Genomic DNA, 23,478 nt, shown 5'->3' on the forward strand with positions numbered 1-23,478 from the left:
ATAAAGGCAGTTCTAAGAGGAAAGTTTATGGCAGTTTAAAATAGAAAGATACCAAATAAAAATCTAGCATTACATCTCAAGGCCCTACAAGAAAAAAAAACATCACCCAAATCAGTAGAAATCAGAAAATAATTAAAATTATAGCAGGACTCAGTGAAATTGAGAATTAAAAAAATAAAAAAAGATCAATGAAACACAGAGTTGGTCTTTTGAATGGATAAACAAGATTGATAAACCTTTAGCAAACTAACCAAAGAGAGGAAACAATAAAATTAACAAAATTTGAAATGAAAAAAAATCACTACTGAAATTCCAAGGATCACCAGAAACTATTTTGAAAACTTATCATCCAACAAGTTAGAAAACCTTGAAGATATTAACAAATTCCAAGAGACACAGGACCTACTCAAAGTAAACCATGGGGATATAGAAAACTTAAACATTTCAGTTTCAAGTGAAGAAATTAAAGCTGCCATCAAAAGCCTTCCAACAACAACAACAACAAAAGCCCAGGACCAGAGAGATTCTCAGCTGAGTTCTACTAGACCTTGAAAAAAGAATTTATACCAGTTCTCCTGAAATCATTTCCATGAAATAGAAATGAAGAGAATACTGCCAAACTCATTCTATGAAGCCAAAATCACCCTGATATCATAACCAATCAAAGACATATTAAGGAAAGAAAACTTCATGCTAATGTCCCTGAACAACATAGATGAAAAAATTCTTAATAAAATGTTGACAAACTGCATACAAATACACATTAAAAAGATAGTGCACTGTGATCAAATGGGCTTCATCCCAGGGACACAAGGTTGGTTCAACAAATGAAAATCAATAACTGTAACTTACCACAAAAAAGAGTTCAAGGTTAAAAATTGCATAATTATCTCAATAAATGAAGAAAAAGCATTTGATAAAGTATGGCACCTATTTATGTTTAAAAATTAGAAAAACTGGGAATAGAAGGAACTTACATATGATAAACCCAAGGCCAACAATATACTGAATAGAGAAAAACTAAAAGCATTTCTTCTAAAAATGGGAAAAAGGCACTTTTACCCGTCGTGTACATCACAGTACTTGAAACTCTAGGAAAAGAAGAGCTCAAATTATCTCTGTTGCTGATGATGCTATATTTAAGAGACCTCCCCCAAAAAACTACCACAAAACTTCTATAGCTCACAAATGAATACAACAAAGTAGCAGGAAATAAAATCAACACTCAAGAAATCAATTAAGTTCCTGTACTCCAATAATTAATCTACTGAAAAGGAAATTAGGGAAACTCTCCCATTCCAATAACCTCAAAAACAAACAAACAAATAAATAAAACACACTTGAGAATCAATATAATAAGAAGTGAAGGATCTCTACAATGAAAACTATAGAATACTAAAGAAAAAAATTGAAGGAAAACTGAAGATGGAAAGATATCCCATGTTCTTAGACAGATGTCAAAGTGACCCTACTATCAAAGGTATTATTCAGATGCAATACGATCTCCATCAAAATTCTTTTCTTTTAAATATTTATTTTTTAGTTACAGGTGGCCACATATCTTTATTTTTTATTTTATATGGTGCTGAAGATTGAACTGAGTGCCTCACATATGCTAGGTAAGCACTCTACCTCCAAGCCACAACCCCAACCCTCCCCATCAAAATTCTGATGACATTTTTTATGGAAGGAGAAAAATAAGGTCTGAAATTCATTTGTAAATATAGGAGACCCAGAAGAGTGAAGCTGGAGGCAACAAAATAACATCACTCAAACTACACTGCAAAGCTACAGTAACAAAGACACATATTTTGGTATTGGCACCAAAACAGTCATGAAGACCAGTGAAACCAAATAGAAGATATAGACAAATTCACATAAATACAGTTATCTGACAATATACAAATGTGCCCAAAACATATGTTATAGAGAAGATAGCCTTTTTAAGAAAGGTTCTGGGAAAACTGAAAATCCATATGTGGAAGAGTGAAATTTAACCTCTATCTCCCATGCTGCACAAAAGTCAACTTAAAGTGGATTGAAAGCCCAGGAATTAGACCAGAAACCCTGCAACTGATAAAAGGAAGTGTAGGCCCAACAGTCCAACATGTCAGTACAGCAACCAACTTCCTTAAAAAGACTCTTAAACTGTAAGAAGTAAAACAAAAAAATCAATAAATCAGATGACATCAAATGAAAAAGCTTCTGCACAGCAATGGAAACAAAAAGTGTGAAGAGAGATTCTACAGAATGGGGGATCTTTGCCACGTGCTCCTCAGATGGGCATTAATATCCAGAACATACAAAGAATTAAATTAAAAAAAAAAAAACTTAACACCAAAAAAAAAGAGAAAGAGCAATAAATGGCCAAAAGAACTAAACAGACAAATCACAAAAAAAGAAATACAAATGGTCAATAAATATAAGAAAAAAAACATTCACCACCTCTAGCAATAAGAGAATTGCAAATCAAAGCTGCTTTGAGATTTCATCTCTCTCTAGTCAGAATGGCAATCATCAAGAATACAAAGATAAGTAAGTGCTGCCAGGTGCATTGGCTCATGCCTCTAATCCCAGCAGCTTATGAGGCTAAGGCAGGAGAATCAGTAGTCAAAGTCTCAGCAACTTAGTGAGGCCCTAAGCAACTTAGCAAGACCCTGTCTCAAAATAAAATATAAAAAGGTCTTGGGATGTGGCTCAGTGGTTAAGCACTTCGGGGTTCAATGGCCATTACAAAAAAAAATTAAAAATATATGTTAGCACGGATGTGGGGGAAAAGGTATCTTCATACATTTTTGGTGGGACCCCAAAATAGTGCAGTTATTCTGGAAAACAGCAAGAAGATTCCTCAAAACACTGGGAATGGAAGCACCATATGACCCAGCTATCCTACTCTTTGGTATATATCCAAAGATTTAAAATCAGCATTCTACAGAGATAGAGCCACATCAATGTTTACAGCAACATAATTCACAAATAGACAAGCTATGGAACCAACCTAGATGCCCTTCAACAGGTGAATGAATAAAGAAAATTTGGTATATATACACAGTCGAGTATTTCTCAGCCATAAAGAAGAATGAAATTGGGGCTGGGGATGTGGCTCAAGCGGTAGCGCGCTCGCCTGGCATGCGTGCGGCCCAGGTTCGATCCTCAGCACCACATACAAACAAAGATGTTGTGTCCGCTGAAAACTAAAAAATAAATATTAAAAAAAAAATTCTCTCTCTTTCTCTCTCCCTCTCTCTCTCACTCTCTCTTTAAAAAAAAAAAAAAAGAAGAATGAAATTATGGCATTTGCCAGTAAATGGATGAAACAGGAGACTATCATGCTAAGCAAAATAAGCCAGTCCCCAAAAGTCAAAGGTCAAATATGTGAAGGCTAGTCCAAACTAAAGGGGGAAATAAAAAAGAAAGAGAGAGAGAGGGGAAAAAAGAGAAAGGGAATTTCATCAAAATAAAGGAAGGAACAGTTGAGTAGATAGAAAGGATGGAGGCGGAGGATGGTAGGACGGGAAAAGGGAAGTAGAGTGGAATGATCGTGACTAAACTATAGTATGAATATAGCAGAGTGAATAACAACACCAGGTATATCCATAACACACTATTTTTTTAAAAAGTATAAATAAAGTACAGAAAGATCAGTGGAGTAGAGAGAGAGGGGAGCATGGGGAGGCAGAAATAGGGGAGGAAAGAAGTGCTGGGGACTGAATTAGAACAAATCATATTCCATGCTTTTGTGATTTTGTCATAATGTATCCTAATATTATACATAATTAAAAAGAATAAAAATATTTTATGTCAAGTCAACAAATATTATTAGGCTCCGTTATTTTTTTCATTTACCAGACAAAAAAGTAATTGGATCACTGCATACCAAATATATCTATTCCTTACCTTGGAAGAAATATGGTAAATTTATTTTCCCCCAGTTTCAGATGGCTTTAGCCATAATGTAATTTTGGATACGAATTTCCATACCTGGTCTGAAACAAATTTCTCTACAATAGCGCAGAGTAAATAGGTAAGGATTGCAATTTAAGAACTTCACTTAAATTAGACCCATGGGTTGTGTATTATCTGGCCAAGGAATGCATTTATTTTACTGTAGGTGCAATAGAACAGAGGACTGATAAACATAATATATAATGAATTAAAGTCCTCATGACCTAAAATGTAATTGACTGAACAAAAATTGCATTGAGAACATTTCTATTTAATAATCTGGGTGTGTGTATAGAGTGGATAGTGATTTAGAAAATAAGTGGATAGTTTGCTGAGTAAATGTGTGTTACTAAACATTGGTGGATGTAAAACAGAATCACCATTGTAGAGATATTTGAAATACCCTGGGAAAGATAGGGATGAAAAATAAGTCATGATACCAGAAATTTCAAACATCTTCACTGTTTCTAAGACTTTTTTTCCTCTTTTTTAAATTTTTTTATTGGTTGCTCAAAACATTACAATGCTCTTGACATCATATTTCATACATTTGAATCAAGTGGTTTGTAAGACTTTTTAATTTTATTTTGTCTGATCATATACAGCTAGGACTTAGGCTGTCTTTGCAGGTTTAGAGAAAGATCAATTGCTAAATATGATATCATGGCAATATTTCTAGTTGTTGCAGATCAAACTCCAAAAGTTAACTCATGGATTGTTCCTTCTTCCACTGTTTAAACTAGTATCAATGATTTCTACTTCTTTTCTACAGAGTGGATGAGAGATTTGTAACCATGTATCTATTCATTCCTGCTCCATGTAATGGGGAACACAAGGAGAAATATTAGCCAAAAGGATATTGCTACCATCTTATGTCTCAATTCTCTGCTGAACCTAGTGATCCTATGTTGGTTGCATTGACATATGGAAACTAAAGAAAAAAAATTAATGCTAAATGAAAAAGAAAAACAAAAACTAAAAGCAAAACAAAAAAAAAAACACCAATGCAGAAAGGAAAAGTTACTATTGCCTTGATACCATGTGAAAAGTTGAGAACAAAAGAATGTACAGTAATTTTATGACAGTATTTATAAATACTCAAAATCATAGCTGTTTGCCTATAGAAATCCTCCCTGTTTTTTTTTTTTTTTTTTTTTTTTTTTTTTTTTTTTTTTTTTGCAGATGAAGGTCTAGAATAGGTACTGGGGGATTGAAACAAATGAATGGATGCACATAATGCTTTACAATGAGGCTAATAGCACCTTGAAGGTAAACACCTGGAAGAGACTTAATATTGTCTGGTTTTTTTTTTTTTTTTTTTTTTTTGGTTTCATTTTGACAGGCTATTTGTATGACAGGACTTCTTGTGAATTATGGGAAATATTAACTCCCTGAAACACATCAGGTCATTGTTCAAAAACAAGTCTTGAGAAAACCATATAACTAACAACCTAGATGAAAACAAATATCTGTGGAATGTCTAACTAGTCATATTATCATGTATTACAATACATCTGGACCGTGATTTGGCAAAAAAAAAAAAAAAAAAAATTGCCAGTGGACTAAATTTTGGCCCCTGTCTCTTTTTGTGAATAAATGTTGTTAGAATACAGCTACATTAATTATTTTTACATTAAGGTAAAAGAACATTCTTAGAGCTCAAACAAGTAATGGAGAGACCTGTTACCTACAAAGAATAAAGTCCAGAAAAGCTCAAAGCTTCTCATGAACAAAAATGTGTATTAAAAGGCCTAGATATGAAATATAGAATATATATGTAGAAATACATACATAGAAATGTACTTCATTTCTAAAAGAGAAAGGTCAATATCATTAAGCTGAGAATTCTTTGTAAATTATTCTGCAGACTCAAGAGAACTGCAAGCAAAATCAAAACAGGGTAATTAAAGTAACATGGTAAGCTAAATTTAAAAGTTTTCAGAAGATCAAAGTGTCATCTCCCAAAGAAACTGATACAAAAAAGATTGGGGTGAAAAATCATGATTAGATAGTGATACTTATTATGAATCTACAGTGATTAAGGTAGAAGATTATTAAAACATTATTTGCTAATATTGCAAAATAGAATACACAGTATAAATAGTATCCAATTTTGTGATATATGAAAAGGTACAATATAGGACTACTGGGGAAATGTTGAATTCATATTGTTTTTAAAAGGAAATTAATGTCATTATCATGCATAAAAAGCACCTGAAAATTAATTAATAATATGAAGACAAAATATAACTTTTAGAATAAAAAGTATGTCTACTTTCTGAAGAATTCTACACCTTTGAATTAATTTTTCCACTTTCCTTTATGTTTGATTACAGACCATTTTCAAGAAGTTTCTACTCTTAAAAATGTTAATTTGCATTATACATTTTTAATTTTTGCTCATCTTTTGTATTAGAACATTATAAATATTGGTTTCATTTTGACACAATCGAATATGCAATAAAATTCACTGATAATTTTATAGTGAAAGGAACAATACTATTCATAGTAAACAATTAAGAAAAAATAAAAGCCATATAAATTAAGAACATACATGTGATACATATAATTGAAAGAAAAAATGATATTTAGAATTACTAAGAATCCAACAAACATCAAAGCTTCCAAAAAGATAATCTAAAAAAACCATCAATCTGCATTTTACAGATTAAAAAATGAACTACCCATTAGCCCATAACAATGTATGCTAAACCCAATTATTAATAGAAGAAGCACATTTCAAGACTTCAGTTTTTACTACTTTATTGCCATTTATCTAGTAAATATTAAGATACAATGTCACTTAATCATTATCAAGAACATAGAGCAAGATTGCAGCATTGACCAGAATATATATTAGTACAAGCACTACAGAAAACCTAAAACAAAATATGTACAATGTCCCAGAAGACCCATTTCTGTTACATGTCCCAGAAATACTCAGAGACAAAAAGCAGGACTGCAAAAATGTCCCATCACTTCTTGACTGACATATTTCACTCTCATTGTATTTATTTTTTATTTATAACATAATTTTATAATAATTTTGAGTCAAATGATTAATTTCAATGTATATGCATATGACTTAATTAAGCCAAAAATATTGTATTCAAAATCTTTTTTTAATTTTTTTTTAGTTTTAGATGGACACAATACCTTTAAATTTATTATTCTTTATATGGTGCTTAGCATCGAACCCAGGGCTTCACACATGCAAGGCAGGTGTTCCACCACTGAGCTACAGCCCCAGCCCCTGTATTCAAATTCTTTACTATATTCTTGAATATTGTTTACTAAGGTGCACTTATTTTGCTACATACTTATTAATAAATTTTGATTTCCACTTTTACACACCTGAAACATGAAAACAAATTGTTATAAATATTTTGCCCCAGTTTAATGTAGATGGGACTTTAAAAAATCATGAGTATAGGTATAAGAGAGAGCATTTTACTTACTAATCTGAATGCATTTGAGAGGAGGGGACCAGCCATTCTCTGTACATGTAGCTGTGTTCTGACCATTTGAAAGACTATGGCCAGGATAACAGTCAACTTTAACAGATTCATGCAGTGAATATCTTGTTCCACTTGGGTAATATCCATTTTCCACATAATTGAAAATGCATTGTCCTAAGGAGCATAAAGTGATAAAAAGTGAAAACATTAATTTGAACAAAATATTGGACTAAAAATTACCTTTATAATATTTAGAGAATGCATAAGCATCCGAAAAATGTGCAATTAAGGAAAACCCCAAACTACTATACCAAATGTTTACTAAAAAATAAATATCAATAACATTGAATTCATCTTTAGTTTTGTAACTAAAACATGTATAAATGATGCAGGTTTTCTTGTGTCTTTGGTTTGCATGTGATTTTTATGAAGAGTTTCATATAAAAGACAAAAGCTAATTGGGTCTTTTTGTGCACACAATTCTTCCCTTGGCCCTAATTTGTCATGCAAGACTTAAGTGTAAATACTTATGTGCTTCTTTCTTCCCTCATTGAAAGATACATGTATCATTGTAAAGACATTTACTTACTGATGCATGGTACTTCTGGCAGCCACCCTTCTTTTGTACAACGAATATAACCCCAGTATGATTTTGAAGGAGGCAGAAAATTTTCATCACATTCATAGGCATATTGTTTTCCTATAGGTACAGGAAAGTATGGTCTATATCTTTCTTCATAGTATAGACGTCCATGTTTTATTTCTGGAAAATCACAAGGTTTCACTTGTGATAAAAAAAAAATAGGATAAATAATATTTTATTTTATTGAGCAACATGTAGAAATAAACCATTTAAGTAATGAATTATGTCTTATTATTAACATAATTAAAAGGTTTCCAGGACAAGAAAAGTCACAGAAATCAGATGATTATGCTCTGTGAGGTCTTTGCTAGTGAAGTCAAATTATATCTTTTCAGTCACCAGAGAAATCAACTAGAAATATCTGTTAATATCAAAATAAATAAGATTATAATAAACAACAGTTTTCTTCTAATTACAGTTGGGAAGTGGGATGCTTTTAATGTGCTAAAATGTTTTTCAATGAGGTATAATATAATTATATTTTAGTAACTTATTCTTATGTATTAAATAATTTAACACAAATTTAAGTGCTATTATTTATTTTGTCAGGTTTATTTTTATTTTCTAGAAAAAGTACTCTTTCATGAGATTGTTTAGAGAAAAACTAGTCCTTTTAATATCCAAATAGTATTATTTTTTTCCATGCAATATGATTCTATTTCAGAAAATCTTGCATGATATGTTATAAAGAATCCCCCCATCACCTTCACGTATACACAAATACAATAAATATTCTACAACTTCTAATTAATTTTTCCACTTTCCTTTATGTTTGATTACAGACCATTTTCAAGAAGTTTCCACTCTTAAAAATGTTAATTTGCAATATACATTTTGAATTTTTGCTCATCTTTTCTATTAGAACATCATAAATATTGGTTTCATTTTGACACAATTGAATATGCAAGGAATTTTATTTTAAGCCCCATCCACACTTTTCCTCCTTTCTTCTCTCCCGATGTTCCCTCCTTTTCTCTATTAAAATTCCTTTCTTCTACACATGCAAAAGGGAAATTTCCTTTGGGATGTTTATATATGAATATGACATGATTTGGTTAAATTCATGCCATTTATCTTCCTCTTTCTCTTCCTTCTTCCCACTCATTCTCCAATAGCTACTACCACTGATCTTCCCTATATCTTTATGATATCTGATCCCCACCCCCACTGCCTTCTTTCCCTAAATTTACTAAAACTTCCTCATATGAGAGCAAACTTTCAATCTTTGAGTTTCTAAGTCTGGCTTATTTCACTTAGCATGATTTTTCTCCATTTCCATCCATTCATCAGCAAATGTCATGATTTCACTCTTATGGCTGAGTTAACTCTTTTGTATGTATGTACCACATTTTCCTAATTCATTTCTAATACCTATTGATGGGCTTCTGGGTAGAATCCATAATTTGGGAATTATGCTGGTATAAATACTGAAGTGGCTGTATCACAATAGGTTGCTCATTTTTAGGCCTTTTGGAAAAACATTGAGAGTCGGATAGCTGAGTCATGGCAGTTTAATTCCTAGTTTTTCTTTTCTTTTCTTTTCTTTCTTTCTTTTTTTTTTTTTTTTTTTTTTTTTTTTTGAGGAATCTCCCCATGGTTTCCAGAGTGATTGTTCTAATTTGAAGTCCCATCAAAAATGCAGAAGTGCACCTTTTCCTCCAAATCCTTACCAGCATTTATTATTATTCATGATATTGATAATTATTGATTCCTTTCAAGTGTACTTTCTTAGTCTACAGTCCATATCTCTTGATGTAGTTTTGATTTGCATTTCCCTAATTGCTAGAGTTGCTGAACATTTATCCATATATTTGATAACCATTTGTATTTCTTTTTTGTTATTCATTTTTATTAGTTGTAATCAGTTGTACATGACAGCAGAAAGCTTTTTGATTGCTTGTACATAAATGGAGCAGAATTTTTCATTTCTCTGATTGTACATGACGTAGAGTCACACCATTCATATATGTATCTAGGGTAATAATGTGTGTCTCATTCCACCACCTTTTCTACCCCCATATCCCCTCCCCGCCTTCCCTTTGCCCATTCCAAAGTTCCTCCACTCACCCCATCCGCCACCCCATTATGGATTAGCATGCACTATCAGAGAACACATTCAGCCCCTGTTTGGGGGGATTGGCTTATTTCGCTTAGCATGATGGGTTTCTTCTTTTGAGAAGTTTCTGTTTAGGTCTTTTGGCCGTTTATTGTTTGGCCTGTTTCTATTTGTTTGCTTGTTTGAGTTTGTTTGTTTGTTTGTTTGCTTTTGGCATTGAGTTTTTTTAGTTCTTTATATATTCTTATATTATTCCCTTGTCAGAGGAGTAACTGACAAATATTTTCTCCCATTCCAGAGGCTCTCTCTTCAACTCTCTTCATCATTTTCTTTGCTGGGCAGGATCTTTTTTTAATTTAATGGCATCCTGCTTACTGATTCTTAGTTTTATTTTGTGAGCTTTAGTTGTCTCATTCAGAAATTCAGTGCCTGCACCTATCTGAAGGAATGTTGATCCTATGTTTTCTTCTAATTTTGGCTCTGATCTTTATTATTTCCGACCTTCTACTGATTTTGTAATTAAGGCCTTGAAGTGTAACATAAGCTTATTTATTTGGTCTCTCTATATATTTTTAATGTAGATACTCAATGAAATAAATTTTACTCTTAGTACTGCTCTCATACTATCTCAGAGATTTAATATATCTTTGGTTTCATTTGTTTCTAAATATTTTTTACTTCTTCCCTCAATTATTCTTTGATCCATCCTTCTTAAAAGGATATTGTTTAAACTCCACATATTTATGTGGTTTCTGTTATTTTTCTTGCTTTTGCTTTCTAGTTTCATTTCAGTATGTTCTAATAGGATGCATGGGATTATATCAATTTTCTTTTTGTATTTGCTTAGACTTACATTTTGACCTGGAACATGGTCTGTTTTGGAGAAGGTTCCATGAATTGCTGAGAAAAAGATAAATGGAGTTTAAATACATTCAGTTTGGATATATCGTTATTTATTTTATGTTTTGATGACCTGTCTATAAGCGATAAAGATGTATTGAAATCTTCCAGTATTACTGTATTGGGATCTATCCGGGATTTAATGTCAGGAAGTATTTTTTTTTTATTTTTTAGTTGTTGATAGACCTTTATTTCATTTATTTATATGAGGTGTTGAGAATCGAACCCAGTACCTCACACATGCCAGGCAAGTGCACTACTGCTGAGCCACAGCCACAGCCCCTTAAGAAATATTTTTTAATGTATTATGTTGACATTTGGGGCATATATATTAACTATTATTATTTCTTCTTGTTGGGTTGTTTCCTTTACTAAGATGTAATGGCTCTCTTTTTCTCTTCTGATTAATTCTTGCTTGAAATCTGCTTTGTCAGTTATGAAGAATGGCTACTCCAGCTTGTTTTCAGAGTTCATTTGCATGAAGAAAATTCTTTTCAATCCTTCTGCCTTCAGTCTGCAAGTGTCTTTACCTATGAAATGAGTCGCTTGCAAACAGAATTTGGTTGGATCTTGCTTTTGGATCCATTCATCTAATCTATATCTTTTAATGAGTGAGTTGAGACTATTTATTTTCAGTGTTATTATGGATATATTATTTGAATTTTGGAATATATATTTTGCTTTTGCTCAACCTAAATGTCTTTTTTTTTACCAAAAGTGAGAAAATGATTTCTTCTAAGTATACTTTCTTGGTCTACAGTCCATATCTCTTATCATTGACAAATACTTCCTCACATTTATGAAGCTTCCAGTGTTGTAATTAAAATGCTTTGTAGCATTAAGTCTTGTTCCTTTTAGGTAGCATTCACTTTTTCCCCTGTAATGTTTTTTAAAGATTGTGAATATTTTATATTAACCCATGGGTTTTAGAAATTACATCATGATCTGTCCAAACCTGTATTAATCAATAAGACCTGTGCCTTGGGCATGCTTGAGTCTTTTGAGTTACAAGAAGTGAGATTTTAAGATTAATCAATTAAATTTCCCATTTGTAGATAAGAGATTTGAAACCTGGTAGTTGCAGAAAAAATGTGTTTATTCACCTCCTTATACTGTTTCATGGAACATCAATAAAATAAATTGGTTCACTCTGATGTCTTTTCAAAATACACAAAAAGCAGACAATTGACAGGTATAATTATTATGATAGGCCAAAGGCACTTGGTTATATTCTTCACACTCATGTGTGCACATCTAAACCTCATTAAAAGGGTGTTCCTTGAAGCAAATATAATATTCCACTAAGGACTGATCAGCAGAGATGGGTGGTTCTCACAACAGCCTCATTCTACTACTTAGAGAATCCATCTGCTTAAACTTTCACCAAATGTAAGTCATAGTCTCATTGCCAGCTATAGTTGTTCCATCCTAGTGTTGAGTCAAACTGATCTTAAAATTGAATAAATACTCACTAATTTTCATAACTGTTGATAATCCATCTGTACTAGGGAAGCTTATTTCTTTGACTCAAGCCCAGGATTTTAGAGTTACCATTACAGAAGTTTATCCTATTTGATTCAATTTGACATGTAGGATTTTCTTTGAATGATATGTCCTTGTGTAGATTCACTAACATCATCCTTTGTGTCATTCAAGTTGTGAATTCATACTACATTTTCCCTGAGCCACTGAATAATTTGATGTCACCAATGAGTAATGGAGTTGTTCTGAGAAGAAAGTCCTCTTGCTTGATTATCAGATAAGATTATTTAATGAAATTGCAAAGAGATAAACCATCTAACTGGTCAATTTCATTGTCTTATCCATAAGAACCTGTGAAAGGCAGGTTCAGATATATTTGAGCAAATCAAATATATTGTCAAAGGTCAACTATAAAATCTATATTGTCAAAGGTCAACTATAAAATCACTAAACATTGACCTCATATTTCTTAATGCACATTGAAATTTGTTTCACAGTTATAAAAGCTTTCTCTGTTAGTGACTGGAATTTTGCCTAGAACTAACATTGATCTCATTGACCAATCATTCGTATCATCACATTTTTGTTTAAGTGTGATACACCTTTAAAATGTACTGCTAGACAGAAAGAAAAGGAATATGGCTGTGGAGACACACTAAAACTTGAAGAGGGCCAAGAAAGCATTCCATAAATAAAATAGTCTTGACCAGAATGGAATTTTGCCACATGTAAGATTTGTAGGAAACTACATAAGTCCTTCAGCACTCCTCCATCACAATAGGGGAGCTTTATTTTTCTCTTTTGGGGGGCATGTTGGACTTAGTGTCTCATTTCTGAAGAATAGATGTGGTGGCAGCAAGAGTGTGTGAGTAGATCCTAAGTGGTATTTGGGCCTCCACTCACTCAGATCAGTAGCTCTGGAGAAAGTTAGCTGTCATTCAGGTAACCTAAGGCGAGGCCCCTGTGGTCAGGAGCTGAGGCCTCCTGACAAAATCTGTGAGTGAACCATGTGGGAAGCTGATCCTGCAGAACAGTCTTATTACTCCCATGTACTGACTGCACCACAAGAAGAAGCTGACTCAGAACTACCCAGGGAAGTCATTCCCAAATTCCTCACCCACAGACACTGTGAGACAGCAAATGTTTGGTATTAAACAAATATGTTTGGGGGGATATTTGTTTTAATGAAACAAATAACTAACATATTAAGATATTACCTGTTAGAAGGTAGTATTTTTTACCCAATGTTTTATTCACATATTGGAAGAATTTTATTAATTAGAGGAATACATTTATATATATATATATATATATATATATATATATATATATATATATATATACATACATACATTTTTTGAATTGCAAGAAACTGTTTTTTAGTTTACTAAGACGTGATTTTCATCCTAAGAAAAGTAAAGAATGCTCTATGTACATATTACATACATAAACATAGACAACTATTTGGTCTTGTCACTGTGTGTGTGTGTGTGTGTGTGTGTGTGTGTGAGTGTTTAGTAGAAAAATCAATTCAGAATTCCAAAGTAGCTCAAGATATAAATGAAACTTACAGCTACATCTTGGAGGAGGTATCCAGCCACTACTTGTACATTTTGCAGTATTTCCCCTGGTTGCAGGATAAAAACCACTTTTACATTCATATCTGATTTCATCTTCAGTTCTGTGCTTAATCCTTTGAGGTGAGTAAACACCATTTGGAATATAAGGAGGATTACATGTTACTTCTGGGAAAAAAAATAGGATATGTGAATTGTGTGAAAATCAGTATCCATTAAAATTAAGTTTAAGAAAGTAAGACTATAGGTAATATTTATTTGTCCCTAGAGGAGCACAAGATGACATTAAAATAAATATATCCTCACATATCTCTCTCTATATATATCCTCATATATCACTCCTGTTTAACTTACTGTGGTTTTCACCAATATATTTGTGTCCCCTGAACTCTAAATCCCTCTTTGCCCAAAGCTATCACATACTTCATGATACTCCATGTCTGGCAATGTCTTCATCATGATTATGTATAACTTCAAATATTTCTTCCACTTTCTTCTATGTCTTTGGGCACTTTTGCTCTCATAAGGATTGTATACAAAAATATACATAGACTCTTCTTTCCACACAACTGGTAGGAAATTACATCCATTCTTTGAATTAAATGTGGCCATATGACTTAAGAATGTAATGAAAATAAAACAGAAGAGAGTTTTAAAAGACGTTGTGTGAATTTTCATGTTCTCATTCCCACATCTGCATTAACTGAAGAAGAACTTTGGAAAGATGATGCCTTTCTCACCTGATTTTTAGAACTAGTTTACAATATTTCACTGCATTATCATTGCCACTGTTACAGGATTCTTCCACAGAGAGACCAGGAACCAGGGCATTCAGCGGGAAGCAGAGCATATTAGTGTTGCTACTGGTCGATCGGATTTGTATTCAAAGGCTGAGGTCCCAAAGCAGGAGGTGTTGCCTTATATACCTCTTGTTAGTTCCTCTTTATTTGCTAGCTCTTTGTCTCCCATATAAGGTAATATACATTCTAATTGGGCATTATATTTTATACTATAGATTTGCAACAATATTACAACAGACTTGTGGAATGTGCATGGTGATTTTGATGGTGTCATGTTACCTTTCCTTTGTTCTGAGAAAGTCCCTACCATACCACTGTATTAACATATGTTCATGAGTATTCCATGTGTTCTAATCTTGCACCAAGACAATTTAGTAATGAAAATTTTCAAGTATTACCTGCACAATTTAAAAAAAAAAAATGTTTCATTTGTGAAACATTTAGTTGCACTTCACTTTTTGGCAAAAAAAAAAAAAAAGGCATAACGTTTGCAATGATTTTTCAGTGAAATACTGTGCAGAGACCCTTCTGAACTGTATTAGAAGTGAGCACAAACCAGAAACAAAGTGTAGTTTGTTAAGATATTGATATACTGCAGTCTATTTTTTTGGAAAACCTTTTTTGTAAGGGGACTCTTTTGCAACTACTTAGGTCTGGCAACATAAATAAAAGTAACCATACCCAATTCGTAAATAAATGGACGTTGTTGTGTTCCAATACAGCTTTCTTTAAAAAGGGAAGCAAGCTTGATTTGACCTGTGAGCAAGTTTGCCTTCCTTTGATCTAGTCTCTTCTCACATATAAAGCTCTTTCTTGTTCCTTCCATCAATTCTTCTGTATCCCAATAATGGATCAATTTACAATATTCTTTTTTTTATAAAGTGCTATACATTTTAAGTATGGTAGAAAAGTTATATAAATGTCTGTATTGATGCCATATTGTAGTTTGGCCTAAAAACATATGGTGGATATTCATCATTACTTATAATCCTTTATATGCTCATAATTTATCTCTTATTTCATTTTCCAATATAAGTTACTAATTGTTACTACACTCTCTTCAAGCCACCTAACCCAATTGCTCTTTTATCAACAAATAATAAGTCTTTGAACTTTAGTTTACATTTCTTTACTTAGGTTTTAGTTCATGGTATAACTAAATTTAAGACCAATTTTTTTAATCGAAAAGTTACAAGTTACAAAAAACAAAAGTTTAAGAGAATGATTAAAGTGTATCCGGTAATTTTGTTAAAACATTCGAGAATGGAAACACTTCTGAAGATTAATCTCAAACTGTAGACATGAATTCATTGATGAAACTTAATTCTTGCCTTTTGAAATCTTTCTTAAAATAAACAATTTAAAAATTGCCTTACTATCTATTGCTATCTAAAATAATAATATTCAAGACTATCCAAATGTATGTGGTCCCTTCTTCTCACTACCAGATACATTTGAAGTAAGAATAATAATGCATGATTAGCACCATATGTTGTAAATCAATGTTTAAAAGTTTATGAGGAAAACAGATGGAATTGGATCAAAAGTGACTTTTAATCACTTCATTTTGGCATGTTTAATTATTCCTGTAAATGACTTATTGTAGGCTGTCCTCTATTGGACAGAGAGAACCAAAGTTTTGACAACTCTGTCAAAACCCTTGGCATCTATATGCCGTGGAAGAGATGGAAAGCAATTCAATTATTTTCTCCTCAACCATTTTAAATTTTGCTTTATTACTCAATTTCTGAGCTTTGAGTTACACAATTTTAGAGAAATTAAGATTTCTGGGTCAGGAGTTCATCATATGTCAACAGGTCAATTCTTGCATTGTGCCAGGAAAACAAAGAGAAGTATTTGTAATTTATTAGCTGAGGTACAGAAGGTAGAGTCCTTTTATTAATAAGAAACTCTTCTACATCTAGTCAATGTAAAGTATATTTAAATAAAATGAAACACATTTGAAACAATGTACATGCTTATCCAATTTGGGGTAAATCTCTCTTTATTGTTACCAAAGTTTAATAAAATACCTTGTGATCAGCCAAATCCCTTTTAACGTGGATTTAACATGAATTATCATTGTCTTATAATCATTAATTATTTTCTAAAATATTTTGTTAATGATGCCTAAAAATAGAGATCACTCTATTGTGAAGAAAGATACATTTTCCATGAAACTGTTTGTAAACTGAAGCAAAATAAAATGTTTAATTATGAAATCAATTCAAAATTAACTGTACTTTTATAAAATATAACTAAAACAAGATTTAAGCATGTAATTACATACCACCGATGTAAAGTTCCGAGGGTTCCTAGGAGTTAACTCTCCTTACTTCCCAGTATGGTAAAATCTGTGAAAATCACTGGACCTATCAATGGCCCTTGTTTCCCTCACTGCAACAGTTCTCATCAAAAAGCTACCTCATTTCTTTTTAGAAATGCCTGCAAATATCTGAGGACAGGAATTACTACAATATAGCTATGTCCTCTTGCTATTCTTTTTATGGTTATGATTTCTTAAACTCTTCAATCATCTATATTCTCTCTTCTAGGTCATGATCGTTGGAAGACATCCCTTTAAAAGGAGATAGGAAAAAAAGAACACAATATTCAGATATACTTCTTGTGGGGAAAAGCGCTCTGCCTCTCTGCATGACATCCTTCCATGAAGAAGCTGGAAGTTAGGATTTCTTTTTCAGCACCATCATCACTGTTGTTCCAAATTAAACCCATTGCTCATGAAAATCTCCACTTTCTGGATCCCTTTAATTCCATTGTCAATAGAGACTTACCTCATCTGATGTTAACCTAATTTACTCTTTAGAGCCAAATTCTAGGTTTTAGAAGAGCAATTTATGTATTTGATAATTGCAGATTATTGAAATTGGAAAGCCTATGACAGTCCTGGCTCTGCTCCTGAAATGTTTTATCACCAGGGACTAACTACTTAATAGTGTATTTAAGCCTCTGGTCCTATTTATTTTTATCTTGAGAGAATATCATACAAAGTACTATCAAAAGGACTTTGCACATTTAATTCTTACAAATGTAATACTCTGTTTTTGAGAAAAATAGATTGCTTACATAAAATGATTATATTTATTAAAATAATTGTTGGGGTTGTAGCTCATTGAATGGTAGAATCCTTGCCTAGCAGACAAAAGGTCCTGGGCCCAATGTCACTTATCACAAAAATAAATAATAAATAAATAAGTGATAAAATCTTTTGGAATTGGGTAACAAGAACTGAACTCAAGGGCACTTGATCACTGAGCCACATCTCCATCCCCCTTTTCTATTTTATTTAGAGACAGGGTCTCACTGAGTTGCTTAACACCTTACTGTTGCTGAGGCTGGCTTTGAACTGGTGATATGCTGCCTCAGCCACCTGAGCTCTGGGATTACAGATGTGCACCACCATGTCCAGTCTGATAAAATTCTTAACAAAAGAGACAGAAAATAAAAATAACCTTACCTTCACATGAGGGAGTTGGACTCCATCCTGAACTAGTGCATATAGCATTGCCTTTTTCACTGTATTCAAAACCTTGATTACATTTATATTGAAATCTTTCATTTTCCTTATAAATTTTCTTCTGAGATATAGAATATCCATTTCTAATTTCTGGCGATGTGCAGGAAATTGCTAAATACAAGGGATTAAATTATAAAATGTTATTACGAACTAAAAGACTATAACCAAGTTGTGTTTATATAAAAATAGAAATTTTGTTTCCATTAGGTAAATCAGCCAACCAAACAAAAGTTCTCTTTTGGCTTGACTGTCTGATTTATCTGTTATTCTTAACATCAGTAGTTATCATCTGTTGCTCTTTATTTTTGCCAGAAGCTAAAATTCTGAGTAAAATTCTGTTTCAACTTTAGTTTAAGGGTAAATTAGTCCTTTGGCAGTAATTGATAGTAATATTCACCAAATGTATATGTGATATTGAACATAGATTTACTGTGATAAGTATTTTCTCCAAGTGACCTGTAAAAATAAAACATTTTCTCGTTATTGATTAGAGTAGTTATTCAACAGAATCTTTTTCAAGGAAATTTATTCAACTCATTTTTCATTACATCTTTGAAAAGTAACTGAGTTCTGCTTTTATGTCTTCACTGTCTATACAGGTTTTCTGTCAAAAACAAAATCACAATAAAACAAACACACAAACAATAACAATAGAAAACTGCCCATCATCTTTGACACCACTTCTCTCAAACACTTTTCTCTGAGATAGTGACAATGATAACTGTTTTCCCAAATCCTCTTCTTCCATCTTCCTAATCTGTTTTTCTTGGGTTTAACTACAAAAACTTCCAAATGGTCACTTTATTCCTCCACTTGAAATCCTTCACCAGTTCCAAAATAAGTCTGCATTAAAGCTAAGTTCTTAAGAATGGTGCATTAGCTTCTCAGTACCTTGTACTGGCCTATCTTCAGTTCATCACTGACTTACCACCTTCCTATTCGAGGCCCCTGTGGACAGTGGACAAGGAACAATAGGAGTTCACACTTATTAAAACCTCACTGCCTTTCTATGTTCCTCTTCTGACCTTCCTGGGACTGGCATGCTTTTGCCTTCTTCGTGGTCACCTAAAAACAGCCCTCTCTTCCTGTAAGACTTTCCTTAAGCATCTGCAATTCCAGGAAGGTTCTGCTAGTCATGACATCTAGCTGTGATCATAGAAATCCCATATTTGAACCTCTAAAGTATTTAACTTAATATTATTATCACAGAGAACTATTTCTGTTCGAATACTTAAGAATTTTTTTATTTACTTACTTACTTAATGTAAGGTAGACTAGATAAAAAATGTGAATAAATTAGAGGTTTTAGATAATAAATAAATATGGCAGAAACTTCTTCCCAAAAAGAATAGGTTAAATGAAGTATGCTACTATTAAACTAATTGGCCATAATGCTTAACTTAAAAGCCAAAATCATTGATGAATCAAGATATACAAACTAGCTATATCGTGACAAAATAAATTGAAGAAATCATGTAAAATTGACTTAGAAATTTTTCTAAAAGAAAATCATTTATTTTGTGGATTCAACTATGTTCAGCAGTTTATACTTAACTTTCAGCATAATTTCCTAGAAATAAGTTATCAAAGATGAGTTATTCAAAAATATAATGCTATCATGATGCATCAGTGGAAACAAATAATAAATGTTTGGCATCCAGAATTAAAAATAGACTTTTCTGGAGATCAGCACAGAAAGGGTGAGCATTCTCTTTCAACCTGTAAGAGCCAACTACAGCCAGGAGTGGTGTTACACGCTGTAATCCCAGCAGCATAGGCTGAGGCAGAATTTCAAGTTCAAAGCCAGCTTCAGGAACAGCAAGACACTAAGCAACTCAATGAGACCCTGTCTCTAAATAAATACAAAAAAGGGCGAGTGATATGGCTCAATGATTGAGTGCCCCTGAGTTCAATCCCTGGTACACACCACCCTGAAAAAAGAGCCAACAACAATATGTTTATAGTTAGAGCATGGATGTTGATGTCAGACAATAACCTAATAACCTAGGTTTAAATCTAGACTCTCTATGCTATGGTAATCTCTCTGCATGATTTGATTTTTGTTGTGGTTTACATGTGAAGTAACACCCAAAAGCTCATGTGTGAGACAATGCAAGAAGATTTAGAGATGAAATGATTGGGTTATGAGAGCCTTAACCCTATCAGTGCATTAATCCTCTGATAGAAATGACTGAGTGGTAACTGAAAGTAGGTAGTGTGTGGCTGGAAGAGGTGGGTCATTGAAAGTGTACCTTTGGGGTATGCATTTTGTATGTTGTGAGGAGAGTATCTCTCTCTCTTTCTCTCTCTCTCTCTCTCTCTCTCTCTCTCTCTCTCTCTCTCTCTCTCTCTCTCCCTCTCTCTCTCTTTCTCATTCCTGATCATCATGTCCTGAGCCACTTTCCATTGCTTCCTTATTTCACCATCATGTCCCTTGAGCCCCAGGGAATGAAGCTGGCTATCCATGGACTGAGACCTCTGAAATTGAGAGACCTCAAAAAACTTTTCCTCCTCAAATTGTTCTTGTTAGTTTTTTTGATCAAGCAACCAAGAAGCTGACTAAAACAATTTTGCACCAAAATTTCTTCAATTATAGAGATGATACTAGTACATAAATCATAAAACTGTTTTGTAGGTAGAAAATAAGATGACTTATATAGAAAACTAAGATCAACTACAGGGATATTGTACATGCTTAATAAACATTAGCTTTTTAAGAATTATTTATATTCATTGTTATGTACAATGTTTTCAAATATATATTTTCATAAGAAAAACTAAGAACAATCAAGCAAGCAGTTAAATACATCTTACCCATACATCTTGGTTTTTCATTACTCCAATGACCATCTTCTGAACAATATATTTCTTTCTGTCCTTCAAGTTTGAAGCCTGAATTACACTCAAACTGCACTGCTTGTCCAAAATAATATTCCTCATCTGGTTCTGTCGCACTACTGATAATTCTCCCATTCTCTGGTTCTGTCACTGGCAAACACTTAACAACTGAAAAAAACAAAAATAATTTTTTTCTAGTAGAATTTGAAAACTTTATAATGAAATTGTGTGTGTGCATGTGTGTCTGTGCGTGTGTGTGTAAAATCATCAGAAAGATAAAATAGAGAAAATTACTTAGATATTTTTAGAAGCATTTGATACACCTGTTTGCAAAAGATAAAAGCTAGGTAACATTAAAATTACTGTTTATCTCTGATTCTTTTCTGTGGAAGAGAACAAACAATTACTACATTGAATGGTAGTTTGCATTTTTATGGTAACAAGTAGCTCAAATTATTAAGAAATATAAGTTTAGAATGACTAAATACAAAATTTCCATTTATGCCCTGAAATAATATAAACCAGCATTCTAAAAGATAAAAAGTAAACATAATATTTATTTCAATAGAAAAAATGTTCTTAAATTTCCTTCCTTTTCTACCTCAGTGTTCAAAATAACTTGAGTACTTATTTTGATTTTACTTAATATTTTCAAATTTCCAAGGTTATGGAAGTCAAACATTTTTACTGAAGAAGGACCCAAGATTCTTTTTATAATGAAAATTCTAGAGTGCTTCTCTCTCATCCCAAAGATACTGATTCATAGGCCTTTTTTCAGTAACCCAAACCTCAGTTTTAACAAGAATTCTAAGGGATTTTGATTTATTTGTTTATTTATTCTCTCTCTTTCTCATTTATCTATTTATTTATTTTTGAGGTAGTGGAAATAAAACCCAGGTCCTCATGCATGCTTAATAAACACACTACCACTGAGCTATAACCTCAACTCCGATATCTGATATATCGAAACACAAAATATGTAGTAATAAAATGGCTTGTCAGGCGTGTTTGGTACACATCTATAATCCCAGTGACTTGAGAGGCTGAGTCAGGAGGATCACAAATTCAAAGCCAACCTCAGAAACTTAGTGAGGCCCTAAGCAATTTTGCAAGACCCTGTCTTTTAATAAAATCCAAAAAAGACTGGAAATGTGGCTCAGTGATTGAGCACTCCTGAGTTCATTCCCTGGTACCAAAAATAAATTTACACATAAAAAATAAAACTGAATGACTAGATACATTGCTGCACTGGACAAGCAAGAATGCAGAAAGAAAAACTTTCAGATTTTTCAAATATTTCTTAAAGCCACCTACCTGTAGGATAACAAACTAGATATCCACATTGGATATCCAGTTAAGTGGTTGGTATTCAGCAAGGGAAGTAACTGCACTGTATTATAAACCAAAAAAATAATTTAAATAAAAAATATTTAATTATAAACTTAAGGATGTTTTGATGTCAAACATTTTGAAAAAGCTTAAATAGTTTAGCTATTTTGACAGATTATAAATGAATTTTATATTACCTTCACATATAGGAATATCATTTGTCCATCCTTCTGCATCACATTGACGGAAATTATTCTCGCCTAACAATCTATACCTAAAAGCAAAAAAAAAAAAAAAAAAAAAAAACAACAACAACAAAAAAAACAGACTGGCAAGAGATTACATATTTGCATGCAGTTTTTAGCTTAATCCTATTCTGAATGTCTCTCAAAAACTCCTTTTTATGGAAAATTAGCAACTAATACATTTCCTTCCTTCTTTTTCTCTTCCTTTGTTTTACCTTCCCTACTATTCTTTCTCCCTTCCTACCATTATTTGATCTTTCATTCCTTCCTTCCTGCCTTAAATATTTTTCTCTCCCCCTCTCTGTTTTTCTTTGAAAGAACTGCAGACTCACTAAATAATTTTCATGGGCCATTGTTTTCTTCATTTGTAAATAAGGATTGTTCTGCTCATTATACAAGTAAAATAAATGTTCTTCCTCAAAAAAAGGAAAATGTTTTTATTTGTTACTAATTCTGTAAGGAAAGAAAACATTTTCATAAACCAAGTTTTAGTCACAGAGCCAAGCATTTATTCTATGTATCATGTAAAGGAAACAAAATAATTGACTACTAAGATAATCCTGTAACTTCTCTACTAGCTAGAATGTACCCTCTTAACAGAGAAAGCAGATTTTCCGGTTATTTTTTTCCACCTGCACCAGAGATCCATTTGTTTCCCAAAGATGTT

At 32.6% G+C, this 23,478-nt stretch overlaps 1 protein-coding gene across 2 annotated transcripts in view; it reads right to left on the reverse strand.

The window, feature by feature from the left end:
* LOC143412221 (complement factor H-like) overlaps nt 1–23,478 on the reverse strand; it is an 80,750-nt gene that overhangs the window by 36,032 nt on the left and 21,240 nt on the right. For both annotated transcript variants that reach the window (XM_077110706.1, XM_077110705.1), the window contains exons 4-9: nt 22,764–22,840; nt 21,214–21,405; nt 18,340–18,510; nt 14,056–14,229; nt 7,993–8,187; nt 7,404–7,577 (exon numbers count right to left, since the gene is read on the reverse strand). In XM_077110706.1, coding sequence (XP_076966821.1) covers nt 7,404–7,577; nt 7,993–8,187; nt 14,056–14,229; nt 18,340–18,510; nt 21,214–21,405; nt 22,764–22,840 — 983 coding nt within the window. The remainder of the gene's footprint in view (nt 1–7,403; nt 7,578–7,992; nt 8,188–14,055; nt 14,230–18,339; nt 18,511–21,213; nt 21,406–22,763; nt 22,841–23,478) is intronic.

Source organism: Callospermophilus lateralis, chromosome 13 (assembly GCF_048772815.1).
Source record: "Callospermophilus lateralis isolate mCalLat2 chromosome 13, mCalLat2.hap1, whole genome shotgun sequence".
In the NCBI taxonomy this organism is placed as follows: domain Eukaryota; kingdom Metazoa; phylum Chordata; class Mammalia; order Rodentia; family Sciuridae; genus Callospermophilus; species Callospermophilus lateralis.